The sequence below is a fragment of the Lissotriton helveticus genome, chromosome 12 (genome assembly GCF_964261635.1).
Source record: "Lissotriton helveticus chromosome 12, aLisHel1.1, whole genome shotgun sequence".
NCBI classification, from domain to species: Eukaryota; Metazoa; Chordata; class Amphibia; order Caudata; family Salamandridae; genus Lissotriton; species Lissotriton helveticus.
The window spans coordinates 1584213-1600431 of record NC_136073.1 but is presented as its reverse complement, the minus strand read 5'-3'; the positions used below and the strand labels follow the sequence as shown (position 1 = coordinate 1600431).

At 48.4% G+C, this 16219-nt stretch overlaps 1 protein-coding gene across 1 annotated transcript in view; it reads right to left on the bottom strand.

Annotated features, from left to right (window-relative positions):
* Positions 1 to 454: 454 nt before the first annotated feature.
* The window catches only part of LOC144798275 (uncharacterized), an 82018-nt gene continuing 66253 nt past the window's right edge, over positions 455 to 16219 (bottom strand). The window contains exon 4 of the mRNA XM_078669048.1: positions 455 to 1017. Within this exon, the coding sequence (XP_078525174.1) occupies positions 798 to 1017 (220 nt within the window). The 3' untranslated portion in view covers positions 455 to 797. The remainder of the gene's footprint in view (positions 1018 to 16219) is intronic.

Genomic DNA, 16219 nt, shown 5'->3' with positions numbered 1-16219 from the left:
TTACCCTCGAGAGGAGGAGTGACTCGAAAGACTTCTTCGAAGAAAAACAACTTGCACAACTCTGGACCCAACACTGGATGGCAGGAGTATGCAGAACATGTGAATCTACAGCACTACATGCCATGAACAAATGATTACAGGGTAAGTAACATATTCCTTTTTGTGCACAGAGCCTTCATTCGATGGCAATGACACTTGGGCTAAAAGAAGCACCTTTGTGGAATGGTGGGTCTAATCCAGTGGATATGCAGATGATGCTTTCTAGCGCCACTACTGCTGTTAGTCAGTGCTGAAAATGTTTTTCCAGTTCCAGCCTGATGCCTTGAAAGAAGCCTGAAAACTGATTAATCATTGAGGAAAGAGGGCACCCACCTGGAAGAGCATTACTGAAGGTAAACAGTTTGTCCAATAACAGCCAATAATGTTTGCTTTGAAAGGTCTTAGAAGAAAAATCTTATTAAAAAATGTTTTTATTAATATAATACTTAACAACTGGCAATAACACAAACTGGAAATGATACCCGTGTACGAAGACGGCCTGTGTCGTGGACTTCATGTTCATGAGCCAGTCAGGATGCTCCTGGATGCCCAAAGGTATAATGCTGCTTTAAATGTATGACACATTTGATAGCCTGACAAGAAAGTAAGCAGGCTCATGGTTTAATTGTGACGTCTGATGGACGTGATACTGGCCCGATCAAGAAAGTATGCAGGCTCCTGGTTTAATTGTGACGTCTGATGGACCTGATACTGGCCCGATTGTGGTCCCATTGTCTCAGAGAGCTTGGTTACCCTTTTCAGGTCCTTACTTGGCTGAGGCTGCCGAGCGCTGGCCAGCGGGTGGTCCCTCTATGGCCAGTGCTTTCTCCTTGATAATCCCTGAAGTTGAAGTCGAACCCCAACTTGTAGAAGCAGTAAAGGTTGTAGCCAGTCATTGCAAGAGCTGGGAAGAAGGTCAGGCCAAACCCGAAACCACTGTAGGAGCGTCCAACTCTCAGAGCGATCCAGTAGCAACACCTGGGGAGAGAGAGTTGAAGATGAGTGAACTCAGCACTTGAGGGACAGAGAAAGAGAAGTGAGCATCAATAGTAACAATGGGGAAAGACCTAATAATGAATGTAAGAGAACTTAGAACAGAGAGACAGCAGCGTCTGTGGGAGGCAGAGTGAGTGAAAACAACACCATTGGGACGGAACACATAGGAGACAGAGAGAGCAGAGTGAGCATTAATACTACTGCTGTAGTGGGGAGAGACCTTCTAGTGAACGTATCAGAATCTGGAAAAGAAAGACAGCTGCACCTGTGGGAGGCAGAGAATGAGTGAAGACAGATCCCGGGTACAGACCACCCAGGGGACAGAGAGTGGAGTGAGTATTAATAGCACCCCCGTAGTGGGAGGAGAACTTGTAGTGAAGGCAAAACAGATCCTGATGAAAGAGAGGTGTGGGAGAGAGCAGCCTGCTGGAGGCAAGGGAGACGGAGCAGAGAATGAGTGAAAACAGAACAAATGCAAAGAGTGCTGAGGGAAAGCAACAACATCACCTGCAGAAGGCAGAGAGTGAGTGATAATAGCACCCAGGTAAGGAGAGTGCTGAGCACAAGCACAGCTGCATCTGAGAGTAGAGAGGTGATAGTGAATAACAGCAGCACTTAAGGGTAACAGTGAAGGGAAAGAGGGCACAAATGCACTTGGGGTGAGGGGAAGGAGGAGGTGCTAAGGAATAGAGGTAAAACAGGAGGGCTGAGAGAGAACAGAGTGAGGGGAAGTAGACGCCAGGGTACGGGCACTGGCTCTTGAGGGAAAGGTGGTAGAAACTGTGAAAACATGACCTACACAGTGAGGAGCCCTACAAGGAAAGAAGATCCAACTAGAAGACGAGATCCAACAAGGAAATGAGATCCAACTAGAAGAGATCTAAGAAGAAGACGAGATCCTACAACGAGAGGATATCCAACCAGAAAAGGAGATCCAATAAAAAGAGAACATCCAACAAGGAGAGGAGATCCAACAAGGAAAGGAGATCCTACAAGGAAAGGAGATCCGGCAAGCAGATCATGTCCAAAAAGAAGATGAGATCCAATAAGGAAAGAAGATCCTACAGCGAGAGGATATCAAAAAAGAAAGGTGATCTGATAAAGAGAGGAGATCAAAAAAGGAAAGACGATCCAACAAGGAAAGTAGATCTGACAAGAAGGGGTGATCAACCATTCGGGGGTGATCTAACCAGGAAATGAGATTCCACTAGAAGTGGAGATCCAACAAGAAAAGGAGATCTTACAAGAAAAGGAACTCCAACAAGGAGAGGAAATCCAACAATAAGGAGATCCTGCAAGGTGAGGAGATCCAACAAGAAGAGATCTAAGAAGACAAGATCCTACAACGAAAGGATATCCTACAAGAAAAGGAGATCCAGTAAAGAGAGGACATCCAACAAGAAGATGAGATCCAACAAGGACAGGAGATCCTACAGCAAGAGGATATCCAACAAGGAAAGGAGATCTGATAAAGAGAGGAGATCAAAGAAGGAAAGATGATCCAACAAGGAAAGTAGATCCAGCAAGGAAAGGAGATCTGACAAGAAGGCGAGGTGATCTAACCAGGAAATGAGATTCAACTAGAAGTGGACATCCAACAAGAAAAGGAGATCCTACAAGAAAAGGAACTCCAACAAGGATAGGAAATCTGACAATAAGAGGAGATCCTGCAAGGAGAGGAGATCCAACAAGAAGGGATCTAAGAAGAAGATGTCAAGATCCTACAACGAAAGGATATCCTACAAGAAAAGGAGATCCAGTAAAGAGAGGACATCCAACAAGAAGATGAGATCCAACAAGGACAGGAGATCCTACAGCAAGAGGATATCAAACAAGGAAAGGAGATCTGATAAAGAGAGGAGATCAAAAAAGGAAAGACCATCCAACAAGGAAAATAGATCTAGCAAGGAAAGGAGATCTAACACGGAGAGGAGATCTGACAAGAAGGGGGATTCAACAAGGGGCGGAGATCCATCAAGTAAAGGAGATTCAACAAGAAGATATCTAAGAAGACGACGAGATCCTACAACGAAAGGATATCCAACAAGAAAAGGAGATCCAATACAGAATGGACATCCAACAAAAAGATGAGATCCAACAAGGAAAGGATATCCAACCAGGAAAGGATATCCAACAAGGAAAGGAGATCTGATAAAGAGAGGAGATCAGAAAAGGAAAATTGATCCAACAAGGAAAGGAGACCTGATAAAGAGAGGAGATCAGAAAAGGAAAATTGATCCAACAAGGAAAGGATATCCATCAAGGAAAGGAGATCTGATAAAGAGAGGAGATCAAAAAAGGAAAGACGATCCAACAAGGAAAGGAGATATAACACAGAGAGGAGAACTGACAAGGGGAGATCCGACCAGGAAAGGAGATTCAATTAGAAGTGGGGATCCAACAAGAAAAGGTGATCCTACAAGAAAAGGAGCTCCAACAAGGAGAGGAAATCCAACAATAAGAGGAGATCCAACAAGGAAAGGAGATCCAACAAGGAGAGGAGATGCAACAAAGAGAGGAGATCAAACAAGGAAAGGAGATCCACTCAAGAAAGGAGATTCAACAAGGAGAGAAGATCCAACAAGGAAAGGAGATCCAACAAGGAAAGGAGATCCACTCAAGAAAGGAGATCCAACAAGGAGAGGAGATCAAACAAGGAGAGGAGATCCACTCAAGAAAGGAGATTCAACAAGGAAAGGAGATCAAACAAGAAGAGGAGATCAAACAAGGAAAGGAGATCCACTCGAGAAAGGAGATTCAACAAGGAAAGGAGATCTAACAAGAAGAGGAGACCTGACAAGGAAAGGAAATCCAACAAGAGGAGATTCTACAATGAGAGGATATCTAAAAATTAAAGGTGATCCAACAAGGAGAGGAGAGACAACCAGAAGAGGAGATCCTACGACGAAAGTAAACATATCCTGGAAGTGAGAAGACCCCGAAGTGAGTGAAAGCATCTCGAGGTGACAGAGACAGTGTAAAGGAGACGATGCTGCACGGCATTTGATAGCAAGATCACACACTGCACTTTAAGGACGGGTAGGGCGTATTCAGATTATAAGGCTGTGATTTTTTGATTGCAGTCTTTTTTTTCAAATCAGTGGTTTTACCAGTTGTAATTTTCTTTACCATCAGTCTTAGGCATGTTGCCTTACTGGATTGACAGTGCATTTTATAGTTCAAAACCAGTGACAAAATGCCTTGTTCTAGAGCCTGATTATTCTCGCACGTACACAAATTAAACTCAGTCCCTTTTGTTTCTGATCCACTCGAGCTCCACCATAAAGAGGCTACCGCAGAATCACCCAGTATCTGCTTCCAGCTCCCCATCCTAGCACCCTTTAATACCCTTCTGCGCGCTGTTGTTTATAGAAATAACCCTTGCTGTTTACAGCACACAGAGGTAGCAGAAGTGTGGCTTTGTGTTCTGAGGCGTGGAGTCAAGTTGGCATTGAGCATGTGCTCTGCTTCTGCTGAAGAACTGTAGTACAAGGTAAGTAGATCATCTCTTATGTTGCACCCTAACTTTACGCAGACTCCAGGTTTGAAAGATGAATACCAAGTCAGAAATGCGGATCATGCATTCAGCACACCCTGATGTTGCTGCACAACCTGGGATTCTCAATCAAATTTTGTGTGCTGCCAAAACAAATATAGAGTTTCTTGCGTTCAAAGCAAAATTCAATCATAGAAAAACCTAAGTACACAGCAGAAAGAGTAGTGGCATTTCATCCAGCGGTTGTTCAACAGACATCATAGTCTGACAATGCAGGAGGGATGCTCTTCATTGGAAGGTGACTTCTTGCATGGTGTTACTCCCCAATGCATAGCTGCTGATGTCTCCCGTTTAAGAGTGACCATGGTTTCAAGGGACTGGGTTCCAGGAAAGACTAGTGTTGTCACCCAGGGTATATCATAGACGGAGGGAGTGGAACAAGGAACATTTGAAGCTGGGTAGACCTTCTGCAGACCCACAGCCACAAGCCAGTGACAGCAGATGCCACATTGACAGGTTGGGGCTCTCATGTTAGACCTAACAAGTCAAGACAAGTGGTCTGCCCTCAAGGCAAAACCAAATATGAATGTGTTGGAAATTAAATCAGTGTCTCTAGCTTCTAAAGCTTTTCTCAGAGAGCTCCATAACGAAGTGGTGTTAGTCCCTGCAGCCTCTAGCTATCCACGCCCCTTCTCAGGGAGTTGCTCATTGGATAGCCTGCTGAAGTATATGCGCTTACATGTTTCCACTTCTTCCACTCACTCACTATGCGGTTTGTAAAGTTTGCAAGGTGCCAATGACCTTGATTCTTCTTGTCCACAAGTACTCAGTCTGGCACTTTGGCCTCTGATATCCTAGACGTTTGTTACTTGCAATTACTTTACTAGTGTTTGGACATTCTAAAGGAAGATAGACACTCAACCCCTCGATTATGGTAGACTGCAAAAACAGAAATATTGAGCTAATTACTGTATATTTATACATGTAATCCATAACAAGTTACTCTCCAAGGTTACAACTAACTAGGTTAACTGACAAGCACTTACCGAGGATTTACTTATTGGCAATTACTGCATATTAACAAAATAGACAGCTGGTCCCACCTTTAGACTACTTATCTTTAAGGCATTCCCGGAGGAATTCCCACCGAGAACTCTATAGCCTTCTTTGTGGGAGAATTCCTTACAAGGGTACATGTCTACCTTTTGGCCCACTATATTCAGGGACTCCACCAGCTCCAAAGTAGAAGAGGATATCTTAGCAGTCCCTACATGACGCAGGGTCAGCGCACTAGAGTCTTGGTCGGTGCAAGGAACCCTATTTACAGGCACATAAGGACAGTGGTGTGACACACTCCTCCACATTGATGACAGAAGTGTATTTTCTCCAGTATTAGGGTGTCTTTCATAGATTCACATGCTTGAATATTCCCCATCGTCAAAGTGGGAGCCCCACTGTAAATAAAATAGCAATAAAATCCCAATAGAATATGTATAGAAAAACATATCACACAAATTCCAAAACCAGAAATACTTATAAGTACCAGGTTAGCATTAACACATAGGAATACATAGGAGAAAGAGAAAACACCTTTATAACATATCCATTGTAGGAGAGTAGGGTCTGCAATCCTATGATCACCCAGATTTTTGCTTTTTGCTTCACTGGTTTACGACTTTCCCTGGCTGTGGGCCTGCTAATCAGACCCACAGCCTAGCTGTTCTCTCTACTCCAAATTGTACTCAGGTACTGAATTGGCCCTGGGCCCTCAAGTCCCTGTACCCAGGGCTGAGGTGCACCCAGAAGTCTCCCAGGGGCTGCAGCATGTATTATGCCACCCCTGGACTGACTAACTAAATCAGACACAACTGGCTGCTTGACAGCTGGGGCAGAGTGGTGCACTCACCCTCTGCTATAGATATAGTATCCCTATATCTAAACCTATATGGACACACAGATCTCCTATCAGTCACTCCTATGGCAGGCCTTAACAATCCTGAAGGCAGAGTGCTTGGAATCGTGTGAGATAGTGCTCTGGCATGAGCTGAGCTGATAGTGCTCTGCCATCCCTTAGCCGTTTCCATGATATCGCATACCATATACTCTTAAGTGCATTATAATCCTCGCGGTTATATGCCAACTCTGGTATCGCTTTATCAAAACATGTCGAGTAAGGTGTCATACGAATTGGAATACTAACCCCTCGCCAATTCTGGCGACGGGGTTAGCATTCCACCCTTCTAGAGGGACACGACATGTATGTAACCTGTAACCCCGGTTAAAGTCAGACATAGCCTTAGCTCCACAAAATGGATGCTGCCACCGAGACACAAGTCTGCCCTCCTGCTGCTGGGAGTCCTCCCAGAGCAGGAGGCAAGGACAAAGGGTTTCCTGTCAGGGGCGGTGCCAGCACCGTCCCAGACAGGATTTTGTGTATCCTAGGTAGGCAGGGCTTTAGAGGAAGGTGACTGCAAGTGGCACCCCGGTGCTCACTGTGCATAGGCCGGCTGAAACCAGTTCCAGGGGCACTCCAGCCCCTGGCCTGGGGAAAGCCCGCCAAAGGAGAGGGGTGTAACCACCCCCCTCCTGGTCCCACCCATAGGGCAGGACTTAGTCGCGTGCCAGCCCCTTTTTGCAGGATAAAGGTAGGAACTGGCCCCCTTCCAAATCAGATCATCTTTGAATCCTGAAACTACTTTCCACGAAAGGAACTCAAGACTTCTTCCCAAGATTCTCCCTTGTGACTAAGGAGTAGTCACCATGCAGCAGCAGGCACCAACCAAGCATCGCGGTTTGTTGCCAGTCTCTCCTTCGGATCAAGACTGCTCCAGCACGACGAGAACCGGCTTCCCTGGCACCTCTGACCTCAACCTACATCATCAGCCCAGCTGTGATCCGTGGGTGTGATGAGACCTTGAGGGACCGGCCATCTTCAGAACTGCACGACGCTTGTCCAGCACGACTCCCGAGTGACCCTCGACTGAGTGCTTTGGGGTAAGAGAAGCCCCGACCCTGAGCAGCTCCAGCACCGAAGTTCAGCCCCCCCTGCATCCACGAGATCTGCGTGGGGCCCTTCTGCTCTTTGCTGCCAACCGCGTTGTCCAGGTCGCTTGCCCGTTGGCTAGTGGCCCTCTCACGACGCTCCACGACGACAACCACTGCTGGTCTGATTGCTCCAGACTAGCCCTTGCTCCCCTCCAAAAGAGGAGCACCCTGGACCCTCCTGGTCCACTCAAGACGCCATTTTAGGTCCACCGCGTGGGCCTTGCATTTGCCAAGACTTGTTGCCCAATCCTGGGTCCAGCGACGTCGACAGCAAGAACCTTCGTGGGACAGCTCGCACCTCCATCCTGGTCGCCGACAACGCCTCCTGGTCCGAGAGACTGCAGAGCCCAGCAGCGCCCACTCACCTGGCTGAGGTGACTTCGTCCGGTGCCATCCTGGTGCCCACTCAAATCACTGGCTAGTGATTCAGAACTTGGTCCCCTCTGCTTACAGGTTTCTTCTTCCCTGATCCAGGCTTGGATCACTCCGAACTTTCCTCACTGGCCGCCTGCCAGCAACTCTTTCTTCAGGCTCCTGGTTCTTCAACGTGGGTTTCCGACGCAACTTCAACCCTATGCAGCCGCAGCCCCTGGGCTAGGTAAATCAAGTACTCCGGTGCTTCAGCATAGTCCAACACCCTAAGTGTTCGGATCCACCCCCGTTTTCGACCCACCTAGTCGGGTTCGCCCGAGAACAGTAACTTTGTGACTACTAGCCTCCATAGACTTTTTCCCGCCTTACGCGTGAGAGTTCCCACTCTGCACACGACGTCCACAGGCCTCCTGCAACTAATCTAAGTGTTTAGCATTGTAGGACTAGCGTTTCTAAAGTCCATGAGAATAGTTACTTACCTGCTAGTAGTTCGCATTCCACTTTTGTAATATATGGTTTTTCGTGCCCCTAGGGCATTTGTGTAAATTGTGCGACTTAAAGTATTTTCTTAAGAGTTTTGTTATGTGCTTAGCTCCCTGACTCATAAAGAGTTCAGGGTAGTCTTGTTATAAATAAATATCTGTTTATTTTCATAACAACTTGTGTGGTGTCCTTTCACTTGGTGCTCAAGGGGTAATGTGATGGTAAAACAGCTGGCTTAACACGCCCTCTAGAGTCTTAGCCTTAGACTACTCGTATCCATGCTACTAGGATAGCTGGTCTATAAGGTTGACTTACAACCAATCATCAATAAGGGTTGTTTGGACTGATACAGAGTGCTCACTAGAATAGTGAACATTATATATCAGGCCAACTTCTCACATTGGTGAGCAGCGGTTGGGATTTGAGCTTGCTGTTGTTTTACCACACATATCCTAAGAATATCATTTGAAAGATCACATAAGTACTAAAGGTACATATAACTTAGCTTAGAATACTCTGAGTTCTACTGAACCAGCTGTTGTAGCTCCTAGGGCCTAGCACACCCTAAACTACAACTCTAGCAAGGGATCAGTAGGCAAACAAATAGTGTAGGTAAGTGCACCACTTACACCTCACTAGAAAAGCATGTCTACCCATGGAGAGTCTTCAGAGACTCCCCTTGTGGTTATTGACCCTCCACAGGTCACTTCAAGATATGCAGCTCTCAGTTTCCAGGAGATGAGACAAGTGTGTACCTCCAGGAAACTGAAACAGGGGTCTAACCCCACCATTCCCTTTCTGATAGGTCTCTTAGAGACATATGATGCGAGAAAGATTTCTCAGCTAGATGGGAATATGCCAGCCTTAGAGGGTACCACTGGGGATCCAGACCTCCACAACACTGTAAATGCAGTTGAGGAGGAGGATCCTGAGGAACTCTCTGGGGATGAGGCAGACAAAGGTCTTGAGGTAGTCAGAAGGCTAACTAGGGCCAACATAGACTTGCTTGGGCTAGGATCTGGGGGACCCCCAGTACTGACCCTAAGTAGGCCTACCCTTGGAGTTTAGGAGAGATAGATCTCTTTCTAGGGACTCCAATAGATCTCAGCACTCTAATGCCTCTTCTCAGAGGAGAAGGAACTCTCCCCAGAGGAGATTGACTTCCCCTCAGAGAATAGAGCATGAAGCCAGAATGAGACAGGCTGCTCTGAGGATTGAAAGGGAAGAACTTGCCCTGGCCAAAGAAAAGCTTGCATTTGCTAGAGAGCAGCAGATGAGTGGGTTAGCTCCCACTGGTGGCAGCAATCTCCCAAGAGATAGAGAGAAGGGTTTAGATACTAAACACCTGACAAAGATAGTGCCCCCCTTTAAACAAGGGGATGACATCCAGAAATGGATGGCTGCTTTGGAGAGGGCCTGCACTGTGCAGGGCATTCCCCAGAGTCAGTGGGCAGCTATACTGTGGCTCTCCTTTGATGGCAAAGGTAGAGATAAGCTCCTCACTACAAGAGTAGAGGATGCTAACAATTACCAGGTCCTCAAGAATACACTGGTTGATGGGTTTGGTTTAACCACTGAGCAGTACAGGTTGCTGTTCAGAGACACCCAGAAAACTCAGTCTCAGGACTGGTCTGACTTTGTGGATAGTGCCACTAAGGCTTTGGAGGGCTGGTTGCTGGGTAGCAAGGTTACTGATTACACAGGATTGTATAATCTAATGATGAGAGAACAAATTTTAAATAATTGTCAGAACCAGTTGTTGCACCAGCACCTTGTTGATTCAGATCTGACCTCTCCCCAAGAATTGGGAAAGAAGGCAGACAAATGGGTCAGAACAAGGATCAAGCAGAACCAGAACCAGAACCAGGGTGGTCAGAAGAAAGCAGACCAGAAGGGTAATACTAAGAGTGAACAAAATGACCAGAAGTCTTCAACAGGTCCCAAACAAACCAAAGAGGGTGGGGGTCAGGCTTCACAGCAGAAAAAGAAGACTCAAGAAGGCCAGTCAAAAAGGTGGTGCCAGTACTGTAAAAGTAAGTCTCACTGGTTTAGTGAGTGCACCAAAAGAGGAGGGCAAACCTCTACCACTACAGCCCCTAAGGCAACTGCACCACCTAGTACAGTCAGTAGTGGTAGTGCACCTCCCAAGGGATTAGTTGGGTTAACCTTGGGAACTGAGGAGTCTGACAACTTAGTTGGCACACTCACTCAGGCTGTCCTTGTCTGTACAGGGGATATGGATATGTCCCCTGATGTAAGTCCCAATACTTTGGGCAAATACAGGCAGACACCTTTAATAAATGGCAAAATGGCTCAGGCCTATAGGGACACTTGTGCCAGTGTCACCATGGTGACACCTAACTTTGTGGACCCTGGACAGATCATGCCAGGTACAGATTTCCTGGTGACCAATGCCAGCAACGTCACTACCAGTCATAGTATGGCGATTGTTGCTTTCTCCTGGGGAGGGGTAAGTGGCCAAAAGAAAGTTGTGGTTAGTTCAGACCTCCCAGTGGATTGTTTGTTGGACAATGATTTGGAGTCATCCCTATGGTCAGAAGTGGAGCAGAGGACTCACATGGAAATGTTAGGCTTGCCAGCACATGTGCTTGCTGTGACTAGGTCACAGGCCAGAAGATGCCCCACTGAACAGGTGCTGGATCCTGGAAGAAAGGACCAGACACCTTCCAAGAAGAAGAGCAGTAAGGGTAAGGCTTTGCCTTCCCCCTTGCCCCAGGTTGAGGATCAAGTCTCTGAGGAGGCTGATCTGAGAGAGCTGAGGGAAACTGAGCCTAAAGAGCTTGAACTTGATCAAGTTGAGTTTCTGGGCTCAGGGGGACCCTCCAGAGAAGACCTGGGGAAGGCACAGTTAGACTGCCCTTCCCTTGAACCCCTCAGACAGCAGGCTGCTGCTGAGGCTGCAGGGAATGCCACAGGTGCCCACAGGGTATACTGGGAAGATGGACTCCTGTACTCTGAGTCAAGAGACCCCAAGCCTGGTGCAACCAGGAGGCTGGTCATCCCCTTGTCTCTGAGAGGTTTCCTTCTCACCTTGGCCCATGAAATTCCCATTGCAGGTCACTTAGGTCAGTCAAAGACTTGGGACAGACTTGTCTCACACTTTCACTGGCCCCACATGAATGAGAATACCAAGGAGTTTTGTCGCTCCTGTGTCACTTGCCAAGCCAGTGGTAAGTCAGGTGACACAACAAAGGCCCTCCTCATACCACTACCTGTGGTGGGGGTCCCCTTTGAAAGGGTGGGGATTGACATTGTTGGTCCAATGGAACCCCAGACAGCATCAGGGCACAAGTTTATACTGGTGGTGGTGGACCATGCCACCAGGTATCCTGAAGCTATTCCACTTAGGACCACTACAGCACCTGTAGTGGCAAGAGCCCTAGTTGGAGTGTTCTCCAGAGTGGGCTTCCCTAAGGAGGTTGTTTCTGACAGAGGTGCAAACTTCATGTGAGGATATCTGACTGCAATGTGGAAGGAATGTGGTGTTAACTACAAGTTCACCACACCCTATCATCCACAGTGCAATGGGCTTGTAGAGAGATTCAACAGGACCCTCAAAGGGATGATTCATGGACTACCTGAAAAGCTCAGGCGTAGATGGGATGTCCTGATACCCTGCCTCTTGTTTGCTTACAGAGAGGTCCCACAGAAGGGGGTTGGCTACAGCCCTTTTGAACTTCTGTATGGGCATCCTGTAAGAGGACCCCTGTGTTTGGTGAAGGAAGGATGGGAGAGACCTCTCAAAAAGCCTGCAACCAACTTAGTGGACTATGTACTTGGTCTCCGCTCCAGGATGGCTGAATACATGGAGAAGGCATCTAAAAACCTAGAGGCCAGCCAAGAACTCCAAAAAGCTTGGCATGACCAGAAGGCTGTCCTGACTGTATACCAGCCTGGACAGAAGGTGTGGGTACTGGAGCCAGTGGCACCAGCAGCCCTCAAAGACAAATGGTCTGGGCCCCACACCATCATTGAGCAAAAGGGAGAGGTCACCTACCTGGTGGACCTTGGAACCCCCAGGAGCCCCCTCAGGGTGCTCAATGTGAACAGGCTCAAGGCATATGTCAACAGGAAGGACATGAGCTTGCTCATGGCCACAGATGAGGGACAGGAGGAAGAGAGTGACCCTCTCCCAGACCTGCTCACTCAGAATCCTGATGATGGATCAGTAGATGGTGTTGCCTTTTGTGGCAGCCTCTCTGAACATCAGCAACAGGATTGCAGGCAAGTTCTGCAATCCTTCAGACATATGTTCTCTCTGACACCCAGCCAAACTGATTGGTGTACCCATGAGGTTGACACTGGAGACAGTCTGCCTGTCAAGAGTAAAATCTACAGGCAGCCTGATCATGTCAGAGACTGCATCAAAACAGAAGTGCAGAAAATGTTGGAGTTGGGAGTCATTGAGCCCTCAGATAGCCCTTGGGCTAGCCCAGTAGTTCTAGTGCCAAAACCTCACACCCAGGGTGGTAAGAGAGAGATGAGGTTTTGCGTAGACTACAGAGGCCTCAATGCAGTCACTAAGACTGATGCCCACCCAATACCAAGGGCAGATGAACTTATAGATAGACTGGCTTCTGCCAACTACTTAAGCACATTTGACCTAACAGCTGGGTATTGGCAAATCAGGTTAGCTGAGGAAGCCAGGCCCAAGACAGCATTTTCTACCCCTGGTGGTCATTATCAGTTTGTGGTAATGCCCTTTGGGTTGAAGAATGCACCTGCCACCTTCCAAAGGCTGGTGAATCAAGTTCTCACTGGGATGGATGACTTCTGTGCAGCATATCTGGACGATATTGCTGTCTTTAGCTCCACCTGGGAGGATCACCTGGTCCACCTGAGGAAAGTGTTAGAGGCCCTGCAGAAGGCAGGCCTCACTATCAAGGCCACTAAGTGCCAGATAGGGCAGACACAGGTTGTATACCTGGGCCACCTTGTAGGTGGAGGCCAGGTTCAGCCCTTGGAGAGTAAGATACAGCCATCAAGGACTGGGCTCCTCCAATCACCCAGACTCAGGTTCGAGCTTTCTTGGGCCTGACTGGGTACTATAGGAAGTTTGTCAGAAATTATGGGTCCATAGTGACGCCCCTTAATGACCTGACAAGTAAAAAGATGCCAAAGAAAGTTCAGTGGACAGCAAGCTGTCAGAAAGCATTCGATGACCTAAAGCAGGCCATGTGCACAGCACCTATCCTAAAGAGTCCAGACTTCTCCAAACCATTCATTGTCCAAACAGATGCTTCTGAGTTGGGTGTGGGAGCTGTTCTATCTCAGCTGAATTTTGATGGCAACGACCAGCCAATTGCTTTCATTAGCAGAAGGCTGACCCCCAGAGAGAAAAATTGGTCAGCTATTGAGAGGGACGCCTTTGCTGTGGTATGGGCCCTGAAGAAGTTGAGGTCCTACTTGTTTGGAACTCACTTCACAGTTCAGACCGACCATAAGCCCCTCTTATGGCTAAGTCAGATGAAGGGTGAAAACCCCAAACTACTTAGGTGGTCCATTTCCCTACAGGGGATGGATTTTACAGTGGAGCACAGACCTGGTACTGATCATGGCAATGCTGATGGGCTCTCCAGGTATTTCCACTTAGAGCAAGAAGACTCACCTGGTCAAGGTTAGTTTATTGTCCCAAAGTTTGGGGGGGGGGTCATGTAGGAGAGTAGGGTCTGCAATCCTATGATCACCCAGATTTTTGCTTTTTGCTTCACTGGTTTACGACTTTCCCTGGCTGTGGGCCTGCTAATCAGACCCACAGCCTAGCTGTTCTCTCTACTCCAAATTGTACTCAGGTACTGAATTGGCACTGGGCCCTCTCAAGTCCCTGTACCCAGGGCTGAGGTGCACCCAGAAGTCTCCCAGGGGCTGCAGCATGTATTATGCCACCCCTGGACTGACTAACTAAATCAGACACAACTGGCTGCTTGACAGCTGGGGCAGAGTGGTGTACTCACCCTATGCTATAGATATAGTATCCCTATATCTAAACCTATATGGACACACAGATCTCCTATCAGTCACTCCTATGGCAGGCCTTAAGAATCCTGAAGGCAGAGTGCTTGGAATCGTGTGAGATAGTGCTCTGGCATGAGCTGAGCCTGTCTGCGGCTTTCGGGATCCATCCCTTAGCCGTTTCCATGATATCGCATACCATATACTCTTAAGTGCATTATAATCCTCGCGGTTATATGCAAACTCTGGTATCGCTTTATCAAAACATGTCGAGTAAGGTGTCATACGAATTGGAATACTAACCCCTCGCCAATTCTGGCGACGGGGTTAGCATTCCACCCTTCTAGAGGGACACGACATGTATGTAACCTGTAACCCCGGTTAAAGTCAGACATAGCCTTAGCTCCACAAAATGGATGCTGCCACCGAGACACAAGTCTGCCCTCCTGCTGCTGGGAGTCCTCCCAGAGCAGGAGGCAAAGACAAAGGGTTTCCTGTCAGGGGCGGTGCCAGCACCGTCCCAGACAGGATTTTGTGTATCCTAGGTAGGCAGGGCTTTAGAGGAAGGTGACTGCAAGTGGCACCCCGGTGCTCACTGTGCATAGGCCGGCTGAAACCAGTTCCAGGGGCACTCCAGCCCCTGGCCTGGGGAAAGCCCGCCAAAGGAGAGGGGTGTAACCACCCCCCTCCTGGTCCCACCCATAGGGCAGGACTTAGTCGCGTGCCAGCCCCTTTTTGCAGGATAAAGGTAGGAACTGGCCCCCTTCCAAATCAGATCATCTTTGAATCCTGAAACTACTTTCCACGAAAGGAACTTAAGACTTCTTCCCAAGATTCTCCCTTGTGACTAAGGAGTAGTCACCCTGCAGCAGCAGGCACCAACCAAGCATCGCGGTTTGTTGCCAGTCTCTCCTTCGGATCAAGACTGCTCCAGCACGACGAGAACCGGCTTCCCTGGCACCTCTGACCTCAACCTACATCATCAGCCCAGCTGTGATCCGTGGGTGTGACGAGACCTCGCGGGACCGGCCATCACCAGAACTGCAAGACGCTTGTCCAGCACGACTCCCGAGTGACCCTCGACTGAGTGCTTTGGGGTAAGAGAAGCCCCGACCCTGAGCAGCTCCAGCACCGAAGTTCAGCCCCCCCTGCATCCACGAGATCTGCGTAGGGCCCTTCTGCTCTTTGCTGCCAACCGCGTTGTCCAGGTCGCTTGCCCGTTGGCTAGTGGCCCTCTCACGACGCTCCACAATGACAACCACTGCTGGTCTGGTTGCTCCAGACTAGCCCTTGCTCCTCTCCAAAAGAGGAGCACCCTGGACCCTCCTGGTCCACTCAAGACGCCATTTTAGGTCCACCGCGTGGGCCTTGCATTTGCCAAGACTTGTTGCCCAATCCTGGGTCCAGCGACGTCGACAGCAAGAACCTTCGTGGGACAGCTCGCACCTCCATCCTGGTCGCCGACAACGCCTCCTGGTCCGAGAGACTGCAGAGCCCAGCAGCGCCCACTCACCTGGCTGAGGTGACTTCGTCCGGTGCCATCCTGGTGCCCACTCAAATCACTGGCTAGTGATTCAGAACTTGGTCCCCTCTGCTTACAGGTTTCTTCTTCCCTGATCCAGGCTTGGATCACTCCGAACTTTCCTCACTGGCCGCCTGCCAGCAACTCTTTCTTCAGGCTCCTGGTTCTTCAACGTGGGTTTCCGACGCAACTTCAACCCTATGCAGCCGCAGCCCCTGGGCTAGGTAAACCAAGTACTCCGGTGCTTCAGCATAGTCCAACACCCTAAGTGTTCGGATCCACCCCCGTTTTCG